The 17,756-nt window shown below is 33.0% G+C and overlaps 2 protein-coding genes across 4 annotated transcripts in view; both read left to right on the top strand.

Annotated features, from left to right (window-relative positions):
* The window catches only part of LOC119066761 (4-coumarate--CoA ligase 1-like), a 32,004-nt gene extending 25,617 nt beyond the window's left edge, over positions 1-6,387 (top strand). The window contains exons 2-3 of the mRNA XM_037169396.1: positions 6,261-6,285; positions 6,359-6,387. The gene's annotated coding sequence lies outside the window, so the exon portion shown is untranslated. The remainder of the gene's footprint in view (positions 1-6,260; positions 6,286-6,358) is intronic.
* LOC119066754 (uncharacterized protein MAL13P1.336) overlaps positions 1-17,756 on the top strand; it is a 67,942-nt gene that overhangs the window by 1,902 nt on the left and 48,284 nt on the right. For all 3 annotated transcript variants that reach the window (XM_037169385.1, XM_037169388.1, XM_037169387.1), the window contains exon 2: positions 1,963-2,351. In XM_037169385.1, coding sequence (XP_037025280.1) covers positions 2,190-2,351 — 162 coding nt within the window. In that variant the 5' untranslated portion in view covers positions 1,963-2,189. The remainder of the gene's footprint in view (positions 1-1,962; positions 2,352-17,756) is intronic.

Below are 17,756 nucleotides of genomic sequence, written 5' to 3'. Positions count from 1 at the left end.
CTACAATTTCGTTGCAAAGCACAAAACGAGCGCGTTTCCTCCTAACGATGGCATTAAATTTTACTAACATTGTATACCCTTTTCTACCATCGTCCGCCTCACCACCAATTACCGAAACAACTCTTCTTCATCTATTCCTTGTGTATATATGAACACTGCATTTCATAAACTATATCCAACAACAACGCACACCTCACCACCATCTCTACAAAGATGCTTTTCTTTTTAAAATTAAAAACTCTAAACAACTCTTTTTTATTCGTTAGAAAATAATGTCTTAAAACAATCTCGTGGTATACATGGTTTTAAAACATAACATTTGATGATACCGATCTTGGGTCAGCATCTCCATAAATCGTACCAATTAAAATCATAAAAAGTTCTTTTAACCTAGTAAAAAAAAACGAAGACGAAGAGTGGCGAACACCTTTACCATTTTCTTTGCAATGTAAGAGATGGAGAAAATGTATACGGTAAATTCGCGGATTGAATGTGCTTAAAAGATACAAAGAATCATGCATTTTATGTGTGTATACAGCGTACACGATAGCGTATTTACAGCATAAACTATCTATCAAACGTAACAACAATAACCCATGCGGCAATATATAACCGTTTTTTACAATGTTTAATTAACTGTTATCGTTCAGGAAATTCAATTCAAAAACTAGAAAAGAAATGAAGAAATGACTGAGAGATTCAATGCCATATAAAACTTCTTCAGTAACCGAACCATATCTTTCTGCTGTGTACATAAACGTATGTACGATAGAGACCCATCATATGTGGAATTCAATGCGAATACATTTCTGCTTATTCACCATTTTCTATACCCCGAGTATAGTCTTCAAAAAGTTGACGCTCAATGATTGCTTGGAAAAAGTCCATCGGGGATTAGTTTTCGTTTAGACATTTGTGCTGTTCTACGATTTCGCGTTATAGACAATATGTTCAGAAACATTATCATCTCTCCAAACGTTTTGATGATTTTGGTTTTTGCTTTTTGCGAACATATCTTGTAGTTTAACTGTGTATTCGGACGATGAAGTGTAATTTAATGTAACGGTTGATGATTCGATTTTTGCACATTAACGTTTTTAACGTGAATTCAGAATTTGAACTTTATCGCTTCGCTTTGAACACTTTTGCGGAAATATACGGTACGCGTTTGGTTAGTCTTTTATGGCGTTTTGATTATGATTATAATGCACGTTGTTCATTTACTGCGATGGTTATGGTTCTATTGAAACCGGAAAGACATGCAAATTACATCACAGAGACGATGATTAATATGGGATTGTGCAATAGCGACGTCCACATTTTCTGGATGTGGAAAGTTTGATAAAATTAAGACGGGCTGTGCTGTCGTTTCAGGAAATATGTATGAGGACTTGGTGACTAAAATATACTTTGAATTGGATATGTTGACGTCATTATTAAACTATCCCTGTCTATCGCATGAATTTTCTTTAAAATAGCAGAGGCCAAAGGACCTAGCATAGTAATGGAATATTGGTTTGTCAAAATATTAGTTTATTCAATACCGTTGGTATTGGTACCATTGGTATCATTAATACAATAAATTAATGGTATAAATCGTAATACCATTAATGGTATCAATGGTATTAGATAGCTTAGTATTTTGACGTACCAAATATTCTCTTACCATGCTAGGTGATTTGCAGAAGCTTGAGTCATGCCAATCACTTTTACAAACTTTTTTTTTTTAATAAATGAGAACTATAATTTCGCCTGATCATTTTTCTTTTACTTCATCAGGCTCATTACCTGCTATATTTGTTTCATTTGATGAATAATACCCGCTGGTAGTTCAACAACCAGACGCCTTAGTCATTCAAATAGCCAAACCGAATTCATGCACATTTTATTTGATTTTTTTTAATTATTCGTTTTGTAATCTGAAGAAAAAATTTTTAATTTTTTTTTTTTTCGTATGATCAGTTAATTGCATGTGTCTAATAAGAGGATCGTTAATATAAAAGAAATCGCTTAAATATTTCAAAGAGATAAGGTATTATACTCACTCGTATAATAAATTCAAGTGATCGCAAGCACATATTGTTTGCAAAACAATTAAAAAAACGAAAAGAAAAAGTGTTTCAAAAAGTTCAAAGAACTATAAATAAATTACAAAATAATAATCAAACAGTCAATTGGGATTAATCATCATGCTAGTTACGTCAGAGTCGAATTCTGGTACGCCCAGGCGAACGCTATCGATTTTGGATAGTCCAACTTTGGCACGAGTGGAAAGAGCTCGATTGCGACTGGAGGCAAGCCGGTCCGGTCAACGGGAAGATAGTTTGGAAAGGAGTATATTGGATCCGAAGGTGAGTACTTCTTAATTGTTAAAATTTCTCTAATTAATCCGTTATTTAATAAAACGCCAATTAACTGTAATCGAACCGATCATAACTTAGGAAAGAATGCACATGAGAAACGTTAATAGATTCATAGTCATTACTGTAGTCATGCTGCAGCAGTGAGATAGGTGTTATTTAAAGACTATTAATATTCCCGAAAAAGTACACGTCGACGAATAATCAAACAATGTTCGATCAATCAATCAAATCTCGATTCATTAGAAATATCGTTTGCTAATTGAAAATCTTGCTGGCTGCGTTGTGTTCGCTCCACATGAACTTTTTTTGTTTTGTTAGGATATTGTATTTTGATAGAACATTTAACAATTTCACACTGAGTTTATCTTAGAAGTCGTTCATTTGTTCAATTTCAATTTTCATTCTTTGGAAATGTATGAAGACAGTGACTGATTGCACCAGCAACAACCATCACGTAATTCAATTGTGTCTTTTCTATTAGTGTAGGGAGTAAGGACGATTTTGCAGAATTTGTGAAATTTAACGAAATTTTACAGAATTTGATAAACTTAACGAAACTTTTAGAAATTTTGTGAAATTTGACAAAACTTTGAGAAATTTTGTAAAATTTGACGAAATTTTGAGAAATTTGACGAAATTTTGAGAAATTTGACGAAATTTTGAGAAATTTAACGAAATTTTGTGTAATAGGCCCTGACCACTTTTCTACGTCTGCAACCAAAAAATATTTGTGCTCCTCTTCAAATCTCTTATTGTTTGGCTTTTTGTTGTAAACTAAAATGGTACTTACGCCCTTCACACTATACATGCAGTGCAGAATTATGTGTAAAGTCTGGACATCGTAGATGGTGACACCAAGCAATCCGAAAGTAATATTTCCATTTTCAATTCTTTCTCACAATCAAATTCCAATTCCGACTAAAATTGCGTAAATTTGCTCATGCGTGTAAAATTGAATTTTGAGAAACAAAATTTTTTTCGTCGGGTCTCAGCCTAATTAAGATCTTCATAATTCCGATGTAGACAAATATGAAACGACACCATTCACCTTACATGCCATACCATTATTTCATTAACAACAAAACGGTATCAAGGTATGGTAATTAATTGCTTTTTAATTGATTTTGACATAACATTCGTCTAGATGAAAATTACCTGAGGCCAGAAATGATTTCGGTACTTTGAACGAACAAACCGTTAACAGAATTTTCGATGATAAATCAAAATTGAGTGAACAGTGCAAGTGCTGGATATCGGGTCCACGGTTTTGTTTTTATTAAATAATTTATTGTTTCGTTTCGTTTTATTTATTTGTTGAAAAATGGTAGTGCAGCAACTTTTACAAACCAATTAATAGAAATAATGAATTTCGGAATATTTCATTTCGTTTAACAAAATTAAAATGCAAAAGCAAATATAATTTTCAGTTACATGATATGTAGCGATACAGGCATTCATTGCACACAAATGTAAAACTGCATAATGTAAATAATAACCATTACGATGTGATGCAGACAACGATCTCTATGTTGTTGATAGAACATTGTTTTACGCTCCGGTTCAGTGAGCTGAAGCCAGCTAAAAAATAAATAGAAGATGAGGAAAATACATGAAAACGGTTCAATTGTTTTCCACTATCGTCAATAAATGAATGAGTGGAACGTTTACATCAAAATTTTAATTAAATAAATTTCGTGACAGGGTGGATCGTCTGTTACCTACTGTTTTGAAACGATTTGATAGAGTAATTGGATCGGTAATTAGTTTTGGATCGCGGAGATTTATTTACAGCGATACTTAAGTCATTCATTGTATGGTGTAATGAAACACTCATTGTCTACAGTATTCGCTTTAATTGACAGAAGCTTATAAACCACTCAACAAAATTTGGTTTAAATACTCTTATTACTTGGGGCGCTATCAGCATTCTGAATAAGTTTCTTCTGACTAATGAGGCAATTTATTATCAAAATTATATAGAAAAAAAACCGCTCTTCACCCTCCCCGACAAAACATTCGAAATTGAACAGCAGAAAGTTTCAAAGTCACTCAATTGGAATTTTTGAATGAGATCACACCACACTAGTAGCAATAATTCCTCCGACGATTCGATTTCATTGACACCAAAATCATCAAATCATATTTAAAAATATCTGAAACACATCGTGACTAATCTTTCGTGAAATGAGTAACGAAAATGAATAAAATTAATCGTCAGATTATGTACATGTGTATACACACAAAACAACGAAACGCCGCAGACATTATGTCACTATAAATTGGTTTTCTGTATAAATATAAATTACGATAAAAAATTCATTCTCAATTAAATGTAATACGAAAACATCTTTAAAAGAGAATTTCCTCACCGAAAGTGACATGAGTTTTACAGTTACAGAATGTGACACAATTTTCAGCATCATGCCATCATTGTAGTATACTATGTAGTACGTATACCTATGTAGATGTCGTGTTATTTAGAGCTAGATTATTTTGACTGAATTGTATTTATGAACTGTGTCGTTCACGGTTCGTGTAATAATAAGGAGTTGGTAAGATTACATCTTCTACGTAATATATACTATATACGTGGAAACGGTGCGTCTTGATTAATAATAAAGTTTAGTCATTTCATACATCCGATGCATATTGAATTAAGGCAATTTATGGTAATTTTGTCTAAGAAAATTTAATGATCTTGGACAATGAGGTTTTTTTTCCATAAAATCGTTTAGCCATAAAAACTTTATCGGTGTCAGGCACACTTATCTCCTGCGGTTTTATTCTGACTCATGCTTTGAGATGATGATTTTTAAGTTAAAAAAAATAATTGAGAAAAAATGCCGCTGAGACCATGTGACGATTTCGTTAACAATTTTTTTAATAAGAATTATTAAGTAAAAGTTAGAAAGACGACCTTTCAACGTTTGTCCTGAGTGTGTCATGGAACGTTGAGTTCCGAATAATTGTTTCGACTTAAAAATTATTATTCGCAATGACTCATGCGTGATGATTGAAAACCGAGTCGAAAGCACTTACTCATTGAACAAATCGACGCAGTTCCAACCAATATTCTCATCCATTAATATTCCACATCTTCAGAAACAATTTCAATTAAACTATATGTCCGTTTTTATCCAACCATTTCATAGGCGTTTTGCATTCCAATTAAGTTTGATACAATTAAACAATCAAAATTGTTGACACAAATACACAAATGGTTATTAGTCGCTGTGGAATCCACAGTGTGGATGTATGACGAAATGCGTTTGAAAGTGCGTAATTTATGTAACGCGTAATTTTCATTCTATCCCAAAAATTATTATGGATAACGTCAACGTATAACTACATGGCTAACGAAAATGAACGCGTTCTGTACAAATACAAAAGTTTTGTTAGATTAAAAACAGTGTTAATGTTAAATGATTGAGGTCACACACCATCGTGTAATGGTGGGTACTAACTTGATAAATAACAGTTTAAATGGCAAAGAAGAAAAAAAAACGAAAATGTGTTTAAATACTCATACGGACTCCATATGGCGTTTTGTGAAAAATTCTAATCAACGAAATGAAATGAATTTTTAGTTTCATTTCAATTTTTTTTCTCATATAAATATAAATTGAACCGTTGTGTGCTTAATGGTAAATGAAGAATTGAAACTTTCAAATTCCTTTCAAAAAATATTGAAAATGTCAATAATGTTTTGAAAGATTTCATCGTAAGCTACGAAAATGTTATTTAATTAAAAGTTCAAGCGTTTAGCCATAACTCATTGCTGTATTGTACTGTGTTGCTGGAAACAATTTCTGACAATCAGGGACATGAGATACAATCAGTATTTAAATGCAATTCATCCACCATAAAAGAAATCATCCAAGTGATTCACAATTATGAGCCCGTCACATACGGCAATTCATCTGTTATCGATAACAACGACAAAAATAATGACAATCTCTGGGTAATATGGTCCTTTATATAGTAAAATGCATGTTTAAAAGAATTGAAGTACAAGATTTGAAATCAACCGATTAAAAATACTTTAATCGATTGAAGTAATAGACCCGATAATAATACTGGTCATGTAATTAATGTAATTTACCTTAAATCTGAGCGTAGATTCTAGTAGCTTTCATAATAATTCGTAATTCGACAGTTGCATGTATAAAATCCCATAAGAACTATCATGTTGCGAATGTTTGGAGAATCGGCGCCCAGGTAATTATCCGTGATTGGATTAGTAGTGGAATTTCTTCCTCAATTTTTTCTTTATTGAAACGAGAACAAAGTTCGATCAATTGCTCTAAGGTCTCAATCATAGGAAGTCCTCGCTATGAATTCATTAATTTACCTTTGGTCCAAAGATAGTACATCCACTATAGTATAGTGCCTGGGCCTGTTATGGAATAAGAAATTAGGTTAGTCTTCTAAATACACGTCTCTGTAGAGAAGTTTCAATACATTTTCGTATTCCGTGAGGCGTTAACATTTTTACAGTCGACTTTTCGAGTTCAATTATCCTAATACTTCCAGTGCGAGGACATAGTTGATGCTGGTGATCCATCAATATCTAGATCCGAAGTAATTTATGTGTGATTTTCTTAAAATGAACAGAATGAGGGACGCGTGTGCCACATTCTCTCTAAATTTCTAATTAAATTGTTGCTGCAAAATTGGGAAAAGTTCGATAACAAATTCCTCCTTAAAAATTGGCGCCCAATAACCCCGAAGCCACACTCATGTAGAAAATTAAATTCAGATCGCAAACAAATTCAAAAGTATAAATCGATTCACGTTTTCCACACATAGCCGAGAATCCGTTCGTTTCGTTGAATCGACGTAAATATTTTATTAAGTTTGAGTGGCACAGTTGCATTCGATAAATTCCGATTGCGTGCCTGAGTGCAAAGTGTATTATTACATCAACCACAGAGAAACAAGACCACACACATCTGATTAAAGCAAAATTTCGATTTAGAATTTTCAATCAATAAAATGAATATCATTTTCTATATCTGATGTGTTCCAACCGTCTTACTTGCATTCATTGCCTTCTATTCAAATATCTCATGTATTCAAATTTCACTCACCATCTGCACCATTCAGATACAAATTGTTGAGCTTCACTCCTACGTGATTCTGAACTACTAGTCAAAAACTACCAATTAACATAATTTTTACAGTCTCATTGTTCACTCTTCCAGTTACGTAACAACAAAAAATTACATTTTCATCTAATGGAATACACATAACGCCACATTCAACCAAATAAATATGCATCAAAGTACTAAAAGAAGTTTTCCGGCAGAATTATCGTACACATTGCGTCTAAAATATCATTTCATTAACCTTTCTTACTAACCTAATAATAATAAATTATCTAAGCCTTGTTCTCCGAAACTCCACACATAATAACATTCTTTCGACTCGGTGCGGTTACGTTCTTATTTCTTACATCCATCCATATAGTGAATTTTATTTCATAAATTACACTCTTCATTACAATAAAATTATGTGTACGAGTGGCAAAATGCGAAGATTTCTTTTCGACACCGGCACAATGGTATAATATAAATTCAGTGCGAAATAGTAGCTAAAGTAAAAGGGAACCGGATTCCATTTTCGTGAGGATAATTAGTAATTAATCTAGATTTGGATGGGATTTCATTAAACAATTTTTTTTCTGTGTGGAATGGAATTGAATTCGAAGACATCAATTAAATGATTGCTGTTGTACTGTCGTCATTTCAATATTCTTATGCTTTCTGTAAAATCCAACAAAACTTGCAAAATATTTACTTATTTTACGTAAGCTAGCTAATATTGTTAAGACAAGGTTGTTTGTTTTCTGATTGTTTGTTTTTGCTGTTGCACTAACCGTACCATTAAATTGCATTATTTAAGGCAGCTAACAGATATATATGGGTATATACATGGGGGATATATGTATAAGTCAAAGTTCAAGAAACAGTAATGCTCGACGTCAAATATCAGATCCATTTAAATATTCAATTCGATAAATAATTTATTCCATTTTTCCGTTCATTCACAATTTTGTATGCAAGTTTCGTGTTACATTCTTGATTAGTAGAACAACTTGTTTGTGTTTTCCTTTTCTTGAGATGGAAATTTGAATACTCCTTCATAATCAAACTAACGAAAGAAAAATGTAAAGTCCAACCGATTCTATAATGCACGATGTTACGATGTTGTTCCACCCGAATCTCCTTAACTAAACATTGTTTTCAGCATTTCTCCAGAGACAGTATAGAATCCTACAGTCGACGTTAGTGAAAATAAGACATGAATTTGCTTCAGCTGGTCCACTCATACAAACAAAATGGCTTACAAATGGAGTAGTGATATGCAAGCACGTGGAAGTGGTAAAACCGCGTAAAAAGTATGACCAGTCTTGTTTGTAATACGTGGACCAGAAAGCTGAAGCAAATTCAAGTCTAAATTTCACTGACGTTTACTGGGGGATTAGCTGATTTATTAGTTGCCGCCATTGCAAAAGTTTGATCATCTGTTATCACAAATGAGCGACAAGCTCTGACTAGAATTGTCTTATAATAAGATAATGTATGGCAAAACTAATGAAGTAAAAGATGTTGTACCAGGAGATAGTTTAAACAAATGAAGTAACAGATTTAATAACGCCTTACGTTTGACACTTTTAAAATGTTAAAAGGTTTTTTAGCCCATTAGACTGTGTGGCATTACTGTAAAAAAAATTGTTGCAATAGCGGTTGGAACAGTCATGTGAAATGTCTGACTAAAGCCTTCGTTTCTCACTTGAATGTTCGTAATTTATTATTCTTAAAATAAAAGTATTAAACCCAGCAAATCCATGTGCTCATATTTCTGACCCATTAATAGAAGCATTTACCGAATAAAAAAAAGCAGAAACCGTTGCTCTCAGCAGAATTTTATTTTCAAAAGTATTTCCGGACTGTGTGTGTATACAAAAAACAATGTCAATGACCATTCAATTGAAGTTCCATTCATTTCGAAATATAATTGCAAATATAATAATCCCTGAAAAAGCAACGTAATTGAACTTCCGTAAAATAAAAATTCCTTTCCACTTTTCGAAGCTCGGCACACACTGTGATAACTATTATGACAATAGATCTTATGAAGAGCGTCGACATCGTAACCAAGGTTGTAACTATAATTTTTATTGAATGTATAGCCATACGCGCTGGGTGTTGCTTACAATTCGTATAAAATAACAATAAAATGGATTTTGTAAATAAAATGAATTGTACAAATAAGCGAAAAAATAAAACCAACAAAAGCGTAATTAATTTACAACTTTAGTCAATAGCATACAAAGCTCTTTTTTTATTATCAAACAAATTTTTCAATAAAATAACCAATAAGAAATATACTCAATTATTACGCTCGGAAATTTCAATTCGTTTTGGCCAATAAAAGTTGCAGGAAAAAAATCAAATTACATCAAACGAAACATTAATACCGAGTTATAGTCTGATAATAAATTGACTTTGACTTTATTTTCATTCTCCTCGGTTTTTATGATCTTTTTCGATAACTTTCTGTTTTATAACAACTGTAAACAAAACTTTCGTTGATCAAAATAAATATTGGTTTATGCTTTAAAAAAATGGATGTGAAATATTATAGAAACAGAAAAATATAACTTTTATTTTCTGATATATACGTAAACCAATATGTCGATCGATAAAGCTATTGATAGGGAACGAGAAGAAATATATAGAATGGAAGAGAAACCATTAAATTAACTTCATAGAAAACTTTTTTTTTCTCTCACTCTTAATACATTTATTACGTTTATTGTTGTTTGTTTTAATGATTTCACACCTTTACACTTGAATGAGTCACATTTTCGTTCAGTGTACCATGAACAATTTTATTGCGAACATTTTTCTAATTTTTTGTGATTTTTCTACTTTAAGATAGCATCCCTTCAGGGCCGAACTGGTTACCCAACTGCCGCTAGAGAAGTCCGATCGCCCAGTATGACCAGTCCTTCAGAGCATCTTCATTAGTTCCTTCATTGATCTATCTTCAAACAGCGGAAATAACTAAGTTCCAGTTGTGATTAATGTTACTTTCGATAGGCGTGATAGTCGCACACAATGACACAATTATACGGATTTATCTATCCGTTTGCAATGAGTAATTGTATGCGTGCATTGCTTCATATCTCGCTCAACAACTCTTTTGTTATTTCCAATGTATGAAGATAGAGGAATGAAGGAACAAATGTAGATGCTCTCGTTCTGTATTAATTCAACAAACTCATTTTAGTAATGACAGATCCAATAGTTGAGATAGTAATGAGCTTGATAGAATCATTGACAAAGCTTCAATAAACAATTATTGCCAACGTTCACATTTTACAGTTGGCAAGCGTATTACGGAACAATCATTAAATCTGGTACTTCCTTTGTTAACGATTCCGTCCACAGTGTTTCGTTAAAAATCTTCTACTTCAATAGATCGAGCATAAACGTGGTTATATAAGATAACAACAATCTCTTTAGTTTACCGCTTATTTTAGTCGTCACTGTCACTGACAGATGACAAACCAGTACTGCCATGGATGATAAAGGAATTTTTGTTTTGGTTTTATAGGATCTGTGGTGGAAGATCACTAGAATTGTATAGGAGGTGTAGTTGGACCGTGATTTTGAGCAGCGACAAGACAAAGACCACGATATTTAAAGATTTTTTTTTCAGAGCATGCTTCATCTGTTAAATTGTTTGTTTTTCCACAAGAGTTGAGTGGGTGTGAATCGAATGACGTTTTTTTTCTGCTCTCCACCGACATTCAACATTGGAACGATATCTAATATACGGCCGAAAAGATAATTTTTAATTGACTAAAAATAAAAGTTTGTTGAATACAATCAATCAGCAACAACACACACGCCAAATGCATATATCCATACGCATACTCATATGGCATTATGATCTGGAAACGAAAATCTCAAACATGCATGAGTGTTTATACACAAAAGTAGATGAGGATTGTGAAATTGAAAATTTATTTGAAAAAAAAAATAAAAATAAAATTTTTAATGTTCATTGGTACGAAGTGCTCATATAAAATCGTTGCTTTGATTATTTTTAAACGTTTTCAAAATTCAACACAATGGTGCTAAGTTTTGTTACAAGGCTAACGAGGTGTACGTATGTACAAGAACTGCATTTTGTGACTGGCTTTAAACCGACCAATGAAACTATACTCTGAAACAAATAACACAATCGAAACTGAAATTATTATTTTTTTCCCCAATCCGAAACCTAACAAACAAAATATTGGAAACAATGCTGTACTTGTTACCGTATTACGTTTTTCCAACTACAATTTATGTTTATTTATTTACTTATGAATTGGTGTTTGCTTTTAGAAATGTACAAACGAGCGCAACTTTGAAATCTTGTGAACGGTTACTTTTGAGAGCAAGGTGCTAAAAATCGGTGGCCTTGTGGCAAAGTAATGAAGTCTTTCATGAGCTTATTTGCATTTGTTTGTTTTCGGTTCGGAAAGGTGCAACATCTGCTCCGAGCATATATTACGTTATAGCATAAAGCAATGACCTTTTTTTATTGCCAACCTGCTACACTGCTATGATACCCATTTTTATGATCAGTTTCGTTCATTTCGTTCATTTCTTTGTGTTTCCCATGTTCATTCAAATAAGATTAGAAATTATACAGAACTTAATGATATACTTATCCACACTGCTGTGCGACCCATAGCTCTTCCATTTATCAAATGATTTCTCTAGAGATTTTACCAATCACATCCCGTTGAGCAAAACGTACCATTATAGTAAAACAAATGGATTCTCAAATTTATAGTTACAATGTTAAAGTACGATGTCGATTCGCTTGAAATTATGCATTTAACTGGAACACATTACATTGTCAATAGAAAGAGTAGACTGTCATCAGAGTGTACAGAAAAACTCTTTCCGATAAAAAGATCCATTCACCAATTGTTCGCTTCTCTTAATAATATCAATATTGCTCCAAATCAAATAGAAAATGTGGCATAAAGCACATGTTGTCCCCGATAATAACACAGGAAAAATCGATCAAAAAAAAAATTGCACAAATAGCTCTTTCATTTCATTGGTACACAAAGTATCGGTTGAAAAACGTAATGGGGAGAAAATTCCATTCCATTTTCATTGCAGTACACACAGTGGTGGAAAAAGAGACTCAAAGTTTATGAAAACTGGTACGGTGGATGCATTGCAATGCAATAATTCCATTCTTTTTTATTGAACCCCAATTCAGTTTCGTATTGAATTCGTGTAATAATGTTATTTTGGCAAACAAAAAGAATCGATTCACTCTTATTGAGAGAGAAAATAAATATTTTCTGGTTTACAGTTGAGATTTCGTTTGGAGCAGATGCTTTTGTTTCAAAAGTTTTTCTTACAAATTTTCTTTTCATTAAACTTTCTACCATTAGATGAGTTCTAAATTGGCTTTCAATGTAATTATATTGCTTAAAAAAAAATGCAATAGCGAAAAGGAATGAGTCGGGGGGAAAATTATTAACCCCGAACAGTATAGCGTGAAGGGCACTTTAATAGGCTTATAATGTGCACGAAGAGAGATTGAAATTTGATTTATTTTATGAAGTGCGCGGCTGGTATACAATGTCTAATAAATCTTTTACAATAAAAATTCGTAACTTAAAATTGTATGGTAAATGTAAACAGCAATAACACAACGTCTTCGGTCGGCCTTTCACACAGAGTAATGGCAACATATAAATCTTAAAAGAATTATCTTCCACATGTAATAATGATTCACCCTACCACGCGCTGTTCCAATAAAAATTACATTCTTTTCTGTTTAAAAATTAATAAACATCCGCTCAGCGTTCATAAAATCTTCAGATTTCGATTTCGTTCATAGAGGAAAAGAAGAAGCAGAAGAATCTATATAATTGACGAGAACAATAAAAATTGACTCCATAAAAAAAGAAACCATATCCATAAACAGCGATAACAAAATATAAATAAAAATGTGAACGGATGTGTGTTGATTGTACATATTTTCCCATTTCCATTTCTATCGATTGAATAAATGGAATGAAATAACGAAAATTAAAATGAGTTAAAAATAGCCAGCAACAATTATATTGGAATGATGGTGTGTAATATATTACGATCGGTGCGGTGTCAACAAACTACTGTACGGTAATAATAGGTTATGAGAAATCTTTCAATTGAAACCGATTCGAGAAGGAAGACGGTTCTGTTGTCAATCAACATACGATGTTAAACACTATGTGTTAACCTGTTACAGACGGCAAACATATGACCAGTATCCAAGCCAGTATCATTATCAGGTCTATTACTTCCAATCAAAGGGTTTTTAATCGGTTGATTTCAAATCTTGTACTTCAATTGTTTTAACATGCGTTTTACTATATAAAGAACCGTATTACCCAGAGCCTGTCATTATTTTGGTCGTCTTTATTGATAACATATGAATATCCAGGTATGTGACAGGTTTCATACTTCTGTTGTTTAATTGGAAATTTCTTGTCTACTGTAAGGAAATGCTGTTTCGAAACTAAAGCTAAAATGTAATAAATTTTTGTATAATTCTATAAGAAATCTCGGTTGGCCTGCAGAGGCGCCACACTTTTGTTCAGTACTTCATTCTATGCGCTCTATTTTCAGATGATATAACTTCACTCTGGTAAGATATCCATTAAATGTCATAGCTGTGAAATTGGCTCATAAGAAAATAGAGCGCTGACATTAGTAATTTTATGACGTAATGTACTAGAAATGTAATTTCTAGTACATTTCGTCATAAAATTATTAATGTCGGCGCTGTATTTACTTGTGAGCCAACTTCACAGCTGTGACATTTTAAGGATATTTCCCAGAGTGAAGTTATATCACCTGAACCAACCGAGGTTTCCTTTTCTTCTAAAGAATTTAAAATGGTTTTCCATCAAACGTTTTCAAGATCGTAAAGATACCATGTCTATTAATACCCCTTATATAATGCGCATTTCAAAATCTCATAAAGATCTTAACAACTACATTAATAACACGGAACGAAATTTGTGTAAACAATCGAGTCATACAATTTCCGAGTTGGATTCTCTTTTGTACGAAATTCATCTAATCCAGCCGAGATAATGATATGAAAACTTCAATTTGAATCAGCTTTCTACTTAAGAAACCCCATTATGTCATTTCGTGTAGCCTGTTCAATTACCAGTACCATTTTGCGGAAAATGATTTAATTGGTTCCTGGTATTTGCAGATATTCAAAAGTTTTATCAATCACTAAAAAAACGTCTCTAACCGTCTGCACACATATTCATAATTTCCGTCCGTAAAACAATGCGATTATTGTTAAGTCAATATTTAACGATTCTATTTTCAGAAAATTAAATTTTTTTTTGATTATTTTGAAAGTCGTTTCAGTTTTACGTAAAAGCCGAAAACTTACATATACGTTGCTGGTTGTGTGATTGTGATATATGACTCATCACCGACTGTGAAGTGAAATGTATACCTTTCATACCTTTTTTATGTTTTGTTGTGTGTTGCATTAGTTGCAACGTCTAATTTTTTTTCTTTTTTTTTTCTTGGGAACATGGAACTGTATGCCTTGAGAAAGAAACAAACAGGTTTCGAAAATCGTGCATATTCTATCGACTTGGTTCTTTCTTTTTCTAATTTTTTTTGTTTCTTCGATCATTCGACCCATATCTTTGTCGACTTGCATTTTGTGAGCATCGCCATAGGAGTATAAATTTATTGTGTTATAATAGAACACTTTATTCGTCTTCTGTTGTGTTTCCATTTAAAAATGAAAAAAAATTATTTCTTCAAATATCTTTTTAAAAATAGACAAGAAGAAGTGCTATACTCAGCAAGATATGCGATACAAGAATAGTGTAACTCTATCTCAAAAAATTTAAAATTAGTTTGTACACACACAAGGCACAAGTGTTTAATGTTTTGAAATTTAGGGAACGAAGAGTTGCTTTTTTAAGATGTGGATAATGCGCTTATTTACATGATAAACGATTTTTTGAACAGATTTTTTTTCTATGTTGCGCTAATTGCTCTACACATTATGTTAGTCCCTGAAATAACCCAGAGGACAAACATTCAATCGGCTTTATGTCTTTTGTGTTAGTTCTCTTTCCGCAAATAGTTACCTAACACTTAATCAATGTATTGTCATTACGTTAATGAATCAGTAAATCTACCGCAGCATAATTCCATTTGTACTGTGGAAACATCATCTTTCATTTCCGTTTCGGTTCATCCATCTGCGAAAAAATATACGAAACTGTGGCACCACCGCACGGTAAAACTTTGCTTCCACAGCAATTGTTATTTATCGTTCTCGGTTTTGCTATTTTTACGGTTCATTAAAGTGAGTAATTTTTCACTCGTTTACAATGCGCCTTTTACAACATCAACCATGTCATTGCCCATTAACATCACAATGATCACAGCCGACAATAAAAATGGTAAATGCATTCCAAAATCGAACATTTTTGTTTATTTTATTGTAAATGTCAGTGTCATGTCATTGTGGTCCTACAAAAATGTGATTTTGTTCTTTTCGTGAATTTTATATGGATCGACGATGCGAAAGGTAAATAAAATTCGTCTGACTGAATCGAGTTTCATTGATTTGATCGTATAATATTCAAAAAACTATCGAATTTAGTTTCAATCAAAGACAGAGGAGATAAAAAATAAATGAATATTACATGGGTATGACGTGGGTGTAATGGCTTTTGTGATATGCATATAGTGTCATATATTGATGTCAAGTATTGTAAATATATTTCTTAATAAAATTCTTGGTGACCTCCTGTTTTATTAATAATAAAATTATTCAGTTTGATTAGACGACCTAAATTGTCTGAAGATATCAACATTTCATCTGAATGTTGTGTTTTGTGTAATCGATATTTTTGTTTTGGTTTTAATCGACTCAGAACGATTTGGAATGCTCAAAAGATTGAACAGTTGGATACCATTAGGATTAGGAATTTTATTCACTTTAGAAGCGGTTTTTTGATTATTATTTTTTTAATTTGACTGAGTCTCTCTCTCTCTCTCTTTCTCACTCTAAGACTCTGACACTCTAACCGGTTGAATGTAATACAGACCCCGGTATCCTATGTAAATATCAGTCCCTCATCAAACCACGATTCTATGGCTTTTATTTTCTATCGCTGGAAGGACTTTAACAAGCCCTAGTTTATAAATACCTCGGGCGTCACACATCGTAAAAAGTGAAAATTAGTGTCAAAATGAAGTGTTGAATGCAATTGAAAAATAAAATTTTATTTCGCAGGTCTGCCGTGGCTGACATGTCCAATTTTTTGAAATTTTGACTTTTCAGGCTCGCCACACCTGCGAATAAAATTTTTATTTTAAATTTAATTCTTGGTCTTCCTTCATTTTAACACCGACTTGGTTTTCCTGCGATGACAGAGCTTACTTACAACCTACTATTGGTTTAAGCTCCTCCAGCAATATTCTCCAATCTGACCTATTCCGCGCCAACGTTCTCTAGTCGCTCACTCTTAGTACTTGCAGACCAGACTCAATTGCATCTTTCCATCTCGCTCTCGGTCTTCCTGGTTTGCAGCTACCATCGGGATTTATATTTAGCAGTTTCAGTGGTACATGTTCCTCATTCTTTCTTTGCACATGACCGAGCCATCTTAGTCGATTGATTTTGATGAATTTGACTATATCGGGCTCCTTGTAAAGCTGATACAGCTCACGATTGCATCTTCTTCTCCAATCTCCGATCACATTGACACCTCCAAAAATTGATCTAAGAATTCTCCTTTCAAAAACCAGAAGTGTCTGTTCATCACTTTGTGTTATGCAACAAGCTCCTGATCGATATGCTACAACTCGTCGAATCAGCGAATAACAATGCCGGGCGACCCTCATTAAAGCCTTTCAGCTCTTTATAACAGTCGTAGCCGAATTTAATGTTTCTTGTATCTGTTAATGTAACAATTTGGTATAGGTTTCAAGCCGTTGCCTTAAGATTGACAGAGGTGCATACGTGCTCGGTCATGGGAAATTACAAAGAATTCTGTGCCACTCGAAGGTCACTTTTAATTCTCCTTTACTTAGGGATGCCAAATATTTTTGTCCCTAATTAAGCAATCATATTGGTAAATGCATGACATAGCATCACAACCACCGTTATGGCTATAGATTAAGTTTAGCTCGCTTAACATGCATTTATTATGTAGGAGGAAGCAGAGGGTTTTCTGGGGATATAATGTACCAATGCCTGTGTTTCAACTTGTAAAAATAAAAAATAAAAACCCAGTGCTGACCGGTGTTGACTCTCATAACG

This window comes from Bradysia coprophila, chromosome IV (assembly GCF_014529535.1).
Source record: "Bradysia coprophila strain Holo2 chromosome IV, BU_Bcop_v1, whole genome shotgun sequence".
Taxonomy (NCBI): domain Eukaryota; kingdom Metazoa; phylum Arthropoda; class Insecta; order Diptera; family Sciaridae; genus Bradysia; species Bradysia coprophila.
The sequence above is the reverse complement of the archived record's forward strand: the minus strand, read 5'-3'. Positions and strand labels throughout refer to the sequence as shown.